The sequence below is a fragment of the Eucyclogobius newberryi genome, unplaced genomic scaffold (genome assembly GCF_026437365.1).
Source record: "Eucyclogobius newberryi isolate DKJ021-1_F unplaced genomic scaffold, fEucNew1.0.hap1 SCAF_6, whole genome shotgun sequence".
Lineage (NCBI taxonomy): Eukaryota > Metazoa > Chordata > Actinopteri > Gobiiformes > Gobiidae > Eucyclogobius > Eucyclogobius newberryi.
The window spans coordinates 29787323-29799510 of NW_027316278.1; the positions used below are offsets into that span (position 1 = coordinate 29787323).

The 12188-nt window shown below is 47.2% G+C and overlaps 1 protein-coding gene across 2 annotated transcripts in view; it reads right to left on the reverse strand.

Moving 5' to 3' along the window:
* Positions 1-12188, reverse strand: part of pde4d (phosphodiesterase 4D, cAMP-specific) — a 323831-nt gene that overhangs the window by 299825 nt on the left and 11818 nt on the right. Inside the window, exon 1 of one of the 2 annotated variants that reach the window (XM_072432613.1) lies at positions 1092-1390. The exons of the other annotated variant lie outside the window; for it this stretch is intronic. Coding sequence (XP_072288714.1) covers positions 1092-1390 — 299 coding nt within the window. Of the gene's footprint in view, positions 1-1091; positions 1391-12188 lie in introns of those variants that run through there. 2 annotated transcript variants of the gene reach the window in all.

Below are 12188 nucleotides of genomic sequence, written 5' to 3' on the forward strand. Positions count from 1 at the left end.
TAGGCCGGTGCAAGTGAAACAAAGAAATTCGCAGGTGACTCACTATCGGAGGCTGTAACCTTCAGGTAAAATGCACGGACATTCTCACGCGCGCGCGCTTCTCTTGTCCCGTACCACCCCCGGCACCCCGCGGGAAACAACAGCTCCCGCCAAAAAATCATCACATCCCCATGACAACGTGCAAATACCGATCAATTAGCAATGCCAAGTGGCCAAGCCGGAGCGCGAGTGCGTTTGGATTGTGCGTGCGTTTACAATGAGTGTGCGTTTGGATTGTGCGTGCGTTTGCATAGAGTGTGCGTGTATATTGTGCGTGCGTTTAGAATGAGTGTGCGTTTAGATTGAGTGTGCGTTTGGATTGTGAGTGCGTTTGGATTGTGCGTGCGTTTGGATTGAGAGTGCGTTTGGATTGAGAGTGCGTTTGGATTGTGAGTGCGTTTGGAATGAGAGTGCGTTTGCATAGAGTGTGCGCGTATATTGTGCGTGCGTTTAGATTGTGCGTGCGTTTAGATTGAGTGTGCGTAAAGCCAGCGTGCGCGTGTTTGAAAAGTGTCACACGCAGCTCATCCTCCGCGTGACCTCTCTCCCGCGCGTAATTACCTTTTCACAGTCATTTATATTGCAAAAAAACAACCTCAAAAACTAACATCTGATAAGCAGGCGATCATATTGACCCAGTTGCTCGGCTCCTCGGAGAACGTCTCTTAGAATGACCTATTTCAAGTCTTCTTCTTGCTTCCAATGGAGACATGGCAAGGCTTTTATTGCGCGTAAAAGAGCTACAAAATGTAACGCGGATTGTTTCGGACGCGTCTCTGTCAGAAGCGGCTCAGATATGATGAGCTACTCTAATGTACATCGTCCTTCATCTCTCGCAGTGACAATGAGTGTTTTCACCGGGAATGAGGGAATAAAAATGTCAAACAAAAGTGATGCCAAGCAGAGGTCACGATAATAAGTCAAAACGCGTTATTCCATCGTAAAAGTTGGAACTGAACCCCCCGCTGGAGAACAGTTCACCGCGCGCGGCACACAACGCCCTCCACCTCCAGCAAACAGACGCGCAACTGCTCCAAACGCCGGCGTCTTACCGTCGAAGCCCCTGGAACGACGACGGCCAAGACATCCTGGATTTCTTGAGCCCGGGCCGGTGCCCCGTGTCCATGGCGTAAGTCCGGTCCATGTTCCCCGGGAGTAAGTACCTCTCGGTGTCCGAAAAGCCCCTTTGTCTGACGCGCTCGTTCTTGCGCACGACCAGCGCGTGGTGCAGCGGAGGGAGCGCGGCTTGGTTCTGCTGCCGCCACAGATGTTTGGGCGCCTTCGCACTCGCGCCGGTTCCGCCGCCGGCCGCCAGCGCCACAGAGCTCACTGTCCCGCAGGCAGGGTCCATCCTCCTCCCACTCCCGAGTCGACTCTAAAGCTCTAATAATCTCTAAAGGCCATGGAAAAAGAGAACAAAGGGATATTGCTTTCAATTTAGACTCGGGGCGCTACGACGGGACGTTATTAGAAATAGTCCCAAATATTCGCTTATTGCTGAAACTTTTGCGATTTCTTTTTTGTTTGTTTGTATCACATCCACCATTTTTTTTTTTTAAATCCTGTGTAGTTTTTAGAAAAAGAATAGACAACACACTCAAGTCCATTTACGCACGTCCAAATGAGGCTTTTTGGGAAGGAAAAGTGCTCCAGAAAAGTGTCGCTACAAAGGAGAAAGTCTCAGGTCCAGACGCTCGGCGCTGTCCCGGTACACGCCCATCCTAAAGAGGAGCTGCGGTACGGTGTGTCCGAGGCGGGACGGTCCACGCGGGGATCCATGGTCAAAGTTTGAACCACCCCCCGGCAGCAGCGGCTCCTCTCCTCTGGACGCACGGCAGCGGGAGCAGACTGCAGCCCGTTGTGTTCTCCGGTCCCGGGCAGGAGCGGGCGGCAGCGGGATATAGCTGGGTGATACATTAAACATGAGGGGAGCTGCTCCGGGCACCTCCCTCACAACTGCTCCGTGAGCGCGGACGGGTGCAGAGAGGCAGGTGGAGGCACAGCATGCATACCCAATAATACACAGCAAAGATGACACTGGTTTTACTTGTATATAGACATTTGGACCGGTAATAACAGTGACAATAGAAGAGGGCTGGATCACAATAACAAAAGCACCATAACGGGGTGAATGTTTAAAAAAAAAAAAATAGAAATAAAAGGACACTGATACAGCATGGCTGCATCCAGTCAGGCATATACAGTAAAAGTCTTATTTTTGTGTCGATTATTCATGTTATTACAGTATGTCAGTCATTCCCAATCTGGAGGAGAGAAAAGATTCAAGGGCCTGAGGAGGTCTAAACTAGGATATGTAATACTATATAAAGTGTTTTGTAATCACTGTGCTCTCACATCTTTACCAGAAAAGCATTTATTATGAGTCCATAACACTTGACATTGTAGTTTCTGTGATGATGCTCATTAAACTCTCATTGTAGATGCATTCAGACTGTAGTGGTCCTGATTTGAGCCCAGTTTTGTCCTGTTGACATTGTGTCCTCTTCTGGTATAGTTCTGGTTTACTTCACCCAAATGTGGGTGTCTGCTGTGATTCTTGTGCTTGACTTGGTTTAGGCCTGTTCTGATGTCAAATCCTTGCGGTGCTTGATGTGAAAAGCTTGAAAATGACAATGACCTAGACCTTTTCTTTAGAGAATGGTGACTACAGGGCCCCAGGAGCCCACAGTCAGAACTTAAGGTTATTTAAAGGTCTGCAGATGGCCACACTGTTCTCAACAGGTCGTCCCAGCATTTGACCCAAGTTTATAATCATAATCTTTATATATATATATATATATATATATATATATATATATATATATATATATATATATATATTGACCCAAGTTTATAATCATAATCTTTATATATATATATATATATATATATATATATATATATATATATATATATATATATATATATATATATATATATATATATATATATATAAAGATTATGATTTTATTTTATTTGTTATGACGTTATGACAACACAAAGTTTGGGATCTAACAAAATGACAAATATGTTGTTTTTGGTCTGAGGTCAGCCTGATCCTTCAGTGCTGCTGTCAGGAGCAGAGCATCTCCAGGACGACTGGAGCTGGAGGAGTTTATCTATGGTGCATGTTTTGGATCAGGGAAGAAAACTCCACACACAAACACACAAACACACAAACACAGAAACACACAAACACACAAACACACAAACACAGTAACACACAAACACACAAACACAGTAACACACAAATACAGAAACACACAAACACACAAATACAGAAACACACAAACACAGTAACACACAAACACACAAACACACAAACACACAAACACACAAACACACAAACACACAAACACACAAACACACAAACACAGTAACACACAAACACACAAACACAGTAACACACAAACACACAAACACAGTAACACACAAACACACAAACACACAAACACAGTAACACAGTAACACACAAACACACAAACACAGTAACACACAAACACACAAACACACAAACACACAAACACACAAACACAGTAACACACAAACACAGTAACACACAAACACACAAACACACAAACACACAAACACACAAACACACAAACACACAAACACACAAACACACAAACACAGTAACACACAAACACAGTAACACAGTAACACACAAACACACAAACACAGTAACACACAAACACACAAATACAGAAACACACAAACACAGTAACACACAAACACACAAACACAGTAACACACAAACACACAAACACACAAACACACAAACACACAAACACAGTAACACAGTAACACACAAACACACAAACACAGAAGCACACAAACACACAAACACACAAACACACAAACACAGAAGCACACAAACACACAAACACACAAACACACAAACACAGAAGCACACAAACACACAAACACACAAACACAGAAGCACACAAACACACAAACACACAAACACACAAACACAGAAACACACAAACACACAAACACAGAAGCACACAAACACAGAAGCACACAAACACACAAACACAGAAGCACACAAACACACAAACACACAAACACACAAACACACAAACACAGAAGCACACAAACACACAAACACACAAACACACAAACACAGAAACACACAAACACACAAACACAGAAGCACACAAACACAGAAGCACACAAACACACAAACACAGAAGCACACAAACACACAAACACACAAACACAGAAGCACACAAACACACAAACACACAAACACAGAAGCACACAAACACACAAACACACAAACACACAAACACAGAAGCACACAAACACACAAACACACAAACACAGAAGCACACAAACACACAAACACACAAACACAGAAACACACAAACACACAAACACAGAAGCACACAAACACAGAAGCACACAAACACACAAACACAGAAAGCCGAACAGAAGTCGAACGCTCAAGCTTCTTGCTGTGAGGCGAGAGTGCTAACCACTCTGCCACCATGTCGCCAGATACATTGAGATAACATCTCATACATAACCTATTGCTTTAGTTTGAAGAAAAGTCACATCTCATATTCAGACCATATATTTAAGCCATTTATGTTTTACAGAGCACAAACTTAAAACTGTGAATAAAGGAAACTACAGAGAATGGCAAGTGCGTCCATGGGTTTTCAAATTGTGAAAAACAAGTCAAGCCAAAGCCAAATATTTGATCTTTTTAAAGGGGAAAAGTCCCTCAATTGTTGCCTTTAAACGGGAAGCTGAAGTCCATAGATGAGTTACTTGAGGCTAATGCAGATGACTTAATACTTTGGGGAATAACGGTCCAAAGAAACACACACTTTGGGACATGGCCTCTACAGGCAGATACCCCTGACCTCGCTGGTCAGCTACAGCAGCACTAACTACACCACTGTCATGACTGATTTTCATTTACATATGCACAAAATATATGTATATATATATATATATATATATATATATATATATATATATATATATATATATATATATATATATATATATATATATATTAAAGCTAATAAATAAAACAAAATATAACTACTACTACTAATTCTACTTTATTTTTCTGTCCTCTTCATCCCCGTGATGCCAGTGTGCGTTACAAACACCAAATACCAACATATAAATTACATTGGGACCTTTCTATGACTTATAACTTATGATTATGAAGCACATTGACGTCTTAACCTTATGTTCTCCCTCACACGTCCAACACCATTTTACTTTTGCATCAAACGCCCCTTCTCTCTCTCTCTTTTCCTCTCTCAACCCTTTTACCGCTCTCTCTCTCTCTCTTTTCCTCTCTCAACCCTTTTACCGCTCTCTCTCTCTCTCTCTTTTCCTCGCTCGACCCCTTTACCGCTCTCTCTCCCTCTCTTTTCCTCCTCTCGACCCCTTTACCGCTCTCTCTCCCTCTCTTTTCCTCGCTCGACCCCTTTACCGCTCTCTCTTCCTCTCTTTTCCTCTCTCGACCCTTTTACCGCTCTCTCTCCCTCTCTTTTCCTCGCTCGACCCCTTTACCGCTCTCTCTTCCTCTCTTTTCCTCTCTCGACCCTTTTACCGCTCTCTCTCCCTCTCTTTTCCTCGCTCGACCCCTTTACCGCTCTCTCTTCCTCTCTTTTCCTCTCTCGACCCTTTTACCGCTCTCTCTCCCTCTCTTTTCCTCGCTCGACCCCTTTACCGCTCTCTCTTCCTCTCTTTTCCTCTCTCGACCCTTTTACCGCTCTCTCTCCCTCTCTTTTCCTCGCTCGACCCCTTTACCGCTCTCTCTTCCTCTCTTTTCCTCTCTCGACCCTTTTACCGCTCTCTCTCCCTCTCTTTTCCTCGCTCGACCCCTTTACCGCTCTCTCTTCCTCTCTTTTCCTCTCTCGACCCTTTTACCGCTCTCTCTCTCCCTCTCTTTTCCTCCTCTCGACCCTTTTACCGCTCTCTCTCTCTCCCTCTCTTTTCCTCGCTCGACCCCTTTACCGCTCTCTCTCCCTCTCTTTTCGTCGCTCGACCCCTTTACCGCTCTCTCTCTCCCTCTCTTTTCCTCCTCTCGACCCCTTTACCGCTCTCTCTTCTTGTCTTTTCCTCGCTCGACCCCTTTACCGCTCTCTCTCCCTCTCTTTTCCTCTCTCGACCCTTTTACCGCTCTCTCTCCCTCTCTTTTCCTCGCTCGACCCCTTTACCGCTCTCTCTTCCTCTCTTTTCCTCGCTCGACCCCTTTACCGCTCTCTCTCCCTCTCTTTTCCTCGCTCGACCCCTTTACCGCTCTCTCTCCCTCTCTTTTCCTTGCTCGACCCCTTTACCGCTCTCTCTTCCTCTCTTTTCCTCGCTCGACCCTTTTACCGCTCTCTCTCCCTCTCTTTTCCTCGCTCGACCCCTTTACCGCTCTCTCTTCCTCTCTTTTCCTCTCTCGACCCCTTTACCGCTCTCTCTCCCTCTCTTTTCCTCCTCTCGACCCCTTTACCGCTCTCTCTTCCTCTCTTTTCCTCTCTCGACCCTTTTACCGCTCTCTCTCTCCCTCTCTTTTCCTCCTCTCGACCCCTTTACCGCTCTCTCTTCTTGTCTTTTCCTCGCTCGACCCCTTTACCGCTCTCTCTTCCTCTCTTTTCCTCGCTCGACCCCTTTACCGCTCTCTCTCCCTCTCTTTTCCTCGCTCAACCCCTTTACCGCTCTCTCTCCCTCTCTTTTCCTCGCTCGACCCCTTTACCGCTCTCTCTCCCTCTCTTTTCCTCCTCTCGACCCCTTTACCGCTCTCTCTCCCTCTCTTTTCCTCTCTCGACCCCTTTAACGCTCTCTCTTCCTCTCTTTTCCTCTCTCGACCCTTTTACCGCTCTCTCTCCCTCTCTTTTCCTCGCTCGACCCCTTTACCGCTCTCTCTTCCTCTCTTTTCCTCTCTCGACCCTTTTACCGCTCTCTCTCTCCCTCTCTTTTCCTCCTCTCGACCCCTTTACCGCTCTCTCTTCTTGTCTTTTCCTCGCTCGACCCCTTTACCGCTCTCTCTCCCTCTCTTTTCCTCGCTCGACCCCTTTACCGCTCTCTCTCCCTCTCTTTTCCTCGCTCGACCCCTTTACCGCTCTCTCTCCCTCTCTTTTCCTCGCTCGACCCCTTTACCGCTCTCTCTCCCTCTCTTTTCCTCGCTCGACCCCTTTACCGCTCTCTCTTCCTCTCTTTTCCTCTCTCGACCCCTTTACCGCTCTCTCTCCCTCTCTTTTCCTCGCTCGACCCCTTTACCGCTCTCTCCCTCTCTTTTCCTCCTCTCGACCCCTTTACCGCTCTCTCTTCCTCTCTTTTCCTCTCTCGACCCTTTTACCGCTCTCTCTCTCCCTCTCTTTTCCTCCTCTCGACCCCTTTACCGCTCTCTCTTCCTCTCTTTTCCTCTCTCGACCCCTTTACCGCTCTCTCTCCCTCTCTTTTCCTCGCTCGACCCCTTTACCGCTCTCTCTTCCTCTCTTTTCCTCGCTCGACCCCTTTACCGCTCTCTCTCCCTCTCTTTTCCTCGCTCGACCCCTTTACCGCTCTCTCCCTCTCTTTTCCTCCTCTCGACCCCTTTACCGCTCTCTCTTCCTCTCTTTTCCTCTCTCGACCCTTTTACCGCTCTCTCTCTCCCTCTCTTTTCCTCCTCTCGACCCCTTTACCGCTCTCTCTTCCTCTCTTTTCCTCTCTCGACCCTTTTACCGCTCTCTCTCTCCCTCTCTTTTCCTCCTCTCGACCCCTTTACCGCTCTCTCTTCTTGTCTTTTCCTCGCTCGACCCCTTTACCGCTCTCTCTCCCTCTCTTTTCCTCGCTCGACCCCTTTACCGCTCTCTCTCCCTCTCTTTTCCTCGCTCGACCCCTTTACCGCTCTCTCTCCCTCTCTTTTCCTCGCTCGACCCCTTTACCGCTCTCTCTTCCTCTCTTTTCCTCTCTCGACCCTTTTACCGCTCTCTCTCTCCCTCTCTTTTCCTCGCTCGACCCCTTTACCGCTCTCTCTTCCTCTCTTTTCCTCGCTCGACCCCTTTACCGCTCTCTCTCCCTCTCTTTTCCTCGCTCGACCCCTTTACCGCTCTCTCTTCCTCTCTTTTCCTCTCTCGACCCCTTTACCGCTCTCTCTTCCTCTCTTTTCCTCTCTCGACCCTTTTACCGCTCTCTCTCTCCCTCTCTTTTCCTCCTCTCGACCCCTTTACCGCTCTCTCTCCCTCTCTTTTCCTCGCTCGACCCCTTTACCGCTCTCTCTTCCTCTCTTTTCCTCGCTCGACCCCTTTACCGCTCTCTCTCCCTCTCTTTTCCTCGCTCGACCCCTTTACCGCTCTCTCCCTCTCTTTTCCTCCTCTCGACCCCTTTACCGCTCTCTCTTCCTCTCTTTTCCTCTCTCGACCCTTTTACCGCTCTCTCTCTCCCTCTCTTTTCCTCCTCTCGACCCCTTTACCGCTCTCTCTTCCTCTCTTTTCCTCTCTCGACCCTTTTACCGCTCTCTCTCTCCCTCTCTTTTCCTCCTCTCGACCCCTTTACCGCTCTCTCTTCTTGTCTTTTCCTCGCTCGACCCCTTTACCGCTCTCTCTCCCTCTCTTTTCCTCGCTCGACCCCTTTACCGCTCTCTCTCCCTCTCTTTTCCTCGCTCGACCCCTTTACCGCTCTCTCTCCCTCTCTTTTCCTCGCTCGACCCCTTTACCGCTCTCTCTTCCTCTCTTTTCCTCTCTCGACCCCTTTACCGCTCTCTCTCCCTCTCTTTTCCTCGCTCGACCCCTTTACCGCTCTCTCCCTCTCTTTTCCTCCTCTCGACCCCTTTACCGCTCTCTCTTCCTCTCTTTTCCTCTCTCGACCCTTTTACCGCTCTCTCTCTCCCTCTCTTTTCCTCCTCTCGACCCCTTTACCGCTCTCTCTTCTTGTCTTTTCCTCGCTCGACCCCTTTACCGCTCTCTCTCCCTCTCTTTTCCTCGCTCGACCCCTTTACCGCTCTCTCTCCCTCTCTTTTCCTCGCTCGACCCCTTTACCGCTCTCTCTCCCTCTCTTTTCCTCTCTCGACCCCTTTACCGCTCTCTCTTCCTCTCTTTTCCTCTCTCGACCCTTTTACCGCTCTCTCTCCCTCTCTTTTCCTCCTCTCGACCCCTTTACCGCTCTCTCTCCCTCTCTTTTCCTCGCTCGACCCCTTTACCGCTCTCTCTTCCTCTCTTTTCCTCGCTCGACCCCTTTACCGCTCTCTCTCCCTCTCTTTTCCTCGCTCGACCCCTTTACCGCTCTCTCCCTCTCTTTTCCTCCTCTCGACCCCTTTACCGCTCTCTCTTCCTCTCTTTTCCTCTCTCGACCCTTTTACCGCTCTCTCTCTCCCTCTCTTTTCCTCCTCTCGACCCCTTTACCGCTCTCTCTTCCTCTCTTTTCCTCTCTCGACCCTTTTACCGCTCTCTCTCTCCCTCTCTTTTCCTCCTCTCGACCCCTTTACCGCTCTCTCTTCTTGTCTTTTCCTCGCTCGACCCCTTTACCGCTCTCTCTCCCTCTCTTTTCCTCGCTCGACCCCTTTACCGCTCTCTCTCCCTCTCTTTTCCTCGCTCGACCCCTTTACCGCTCTCTCTCCCTCTCTTTTCCTCGCTCGACCCCTTTACCGCTCTCTCTTCCTCTCTTTTCCTCTCTCGACCCCTTTACCGCTCTCTCTCCCTCTCTTTTCCTCGCTCGACCCCTTTACCGCTCTCTCCCTCTCTTTTCCTCCTCTCGACCCCTTTACCGCTCTCTCTTCCTCTCTTTTCCTCTCTCGACCCTTTTACCGCTCTCTCTCTCCCTCTCTTTTCCTCCTCTCTTCTTGTCTTTTCCTCGCTCGACCCCTTTACCGCTCTCTCTCTCCCTCTCTTTTCCTCCTCTCGACCCCTTTACCGCTCTCTCTTCTTGTCTTTTCCTCGCTCGACCCCTTTACCGCTCTCTCTCCCTCTCTTTTCCTCGCTCGACCCCTTTACCGCTCTCTCTCCCTCTCTTTTCCTCGCTCGACCCCTTTACCGCTCTCTCTCCCTCTCTTTTCCTCGCTCGACCCCTTTACCGCTCTCTCTCTCCCTCTCTTTTCCTCCTCTCGACCCCTTTACCGCTCTCTCTTCTTGTCTTTTCCTCGCTCGACCCCTTTACCGCTCTCTCTCCCTCTCTTTTCCTCGCTCGACCCCTTTACCGCTCTCTCTCCCTCTCTTTTCCTCGCTCGACCCCTTTACCGCTCTCTCTCCCTCTCTTTTCCTCGCTCCCCCTCTTCTGGGAGCGGTGTAATCTTCCCCGAAACACTCTGGGCCAGTAAACAGGACGGCTGGGGCAATCAGGGTCCGGGCGTGTTGAGCATGCACATCCAAACCCCCAGACCTTTCAGCCGTCCAGGGCCATGAAGCTATACCGTGCTAGCACATATAGAAACCTGACAGGGACTCATTTGCCGTATGGAATAGATTTTCTTTTCGGTCATTCGCTTTGTAAGGCTTTTCAAGAGCATGGAAGGACAACTCAAGGCTGGTTACCGTGTGGATAGAAGACCGGGTACCAGTCCAAACATTAGCTCTACTGCGAGTTCGATGAGAGAGTTAGCGCGAAGCATTCAGCCAAGCATGAGTAACAACAGAGCCTCGTTAGCGCTCATTACCACATGCATCAAGGTGTTAATTCATGTAAAAATGAGCGCCAAAATTAGATTATATTATGCTAACAACCGTAAGTAACATTTCTAACAAAACGCTGGACATGGGGAATGAGCCACTATAATAATATGGACATTCTGTATTAATCATTGGCTAATATAATGAACATATACCGTATTTTCCGGACTATAAGTCGCACCGGAGTATAAGTCGCACAACAGAGAAGAAAAAAAACATATAAGTCGCACTGGAGTATGAAATGCGGTTGCAAGTGTGAAAATAACAAATAACATCACATATAAGTCGCTCCGGAGTATAGTATATAAGTATATAAGTATAAATATAAGTAAAAGTCGCACCCCGGCCAAAAGATATTTGTATTTGACACTCATTATTCACTCTCTTTGCTGATGGTGAGCTGCTGTTACCACGACTGCGTCTTCCAGAGGTCTCCCAGTATAACCAGGAGCGCTCAGTGTGGTCTGATCGGCTAAAACGATGGAGATAAGAGGCTGCAAAGGGCACAGAAGAGCGACCTTTTCACAATTTTACTCTGGAGGTCGTGAGGGAAAGGTCTCCGGCTGTTTGTGGCTCACATGTGGACGTCGTGTCACTCGCGTTAGAGGGAGGTCGATGCTTCAATATGATAACATCTAAAATACATATATCACTGCTCCAAAACACGCTACTCTAATAGACCATGATTAATATATATACCAAACCGCAACAAAATTAGGACAATAGATTAGAATGTGAATTTTAGTTCCTTTAATATGATGTGGTCTTCAACTGGTTCTGACACATCAAGCCAATTTTAGACAGGAAATGAGATTTTTTCAGAATTGATACTTGTTCAAATGAGTATACAGTTTTAGTCGTAGTTTTTGTATCAGTTATTTTTGCCTATGTACTGTATGTACACATATAAGCGTTAAATAAATATGTTGAATCATCACATGTGTCGTTTGAAAAGGAAATGTTGAAGATGCTTTATGGCAATGACATAAAGTCTGTCCATATCAAGATTATTAGGTTAATCAGTGTTCATCAAGATTGTTTGGATCACAATATAATCATATGGACCAAATAATAATAATAATTGTGAGAATTTGAGAAGCTAAATTAAAAGCTAAGTTAAAGTTATAATTATATCTTGTACCTGGCTGTTTAACTTCACTTTGTTATTCAGAAAATTTGGAGAAAATGTACATTTTTAGGTGACGAAAATGTAGGTTTGACTGTTGCCATTAATGGTGAATATTCGTTAAATTGTGATCCTTCTCGTCGCAGTAATCGTAGCATATTTGATACTGTGACGTTCCTGGGCGCCGGAGAGAGAGAACGAAAAACCGTAATTGCCGTCTTTTTCGCTGTTGAACTGAATGATATCCTTGGAGGTAGCTATCAGGTTTGTATCGGGGAATGTCCCTCTAGTCTTTGATTGCATAGCATTAAAGCCACGACACCCCGCAATTCCCGGTCCCGTCTCGGCTGCAAATGGGTTCGTTCTGTCCCGTACAAATGCCTCTCCAAGAACGGCACTTTTGCCCCAGTCAGCCTCGACGA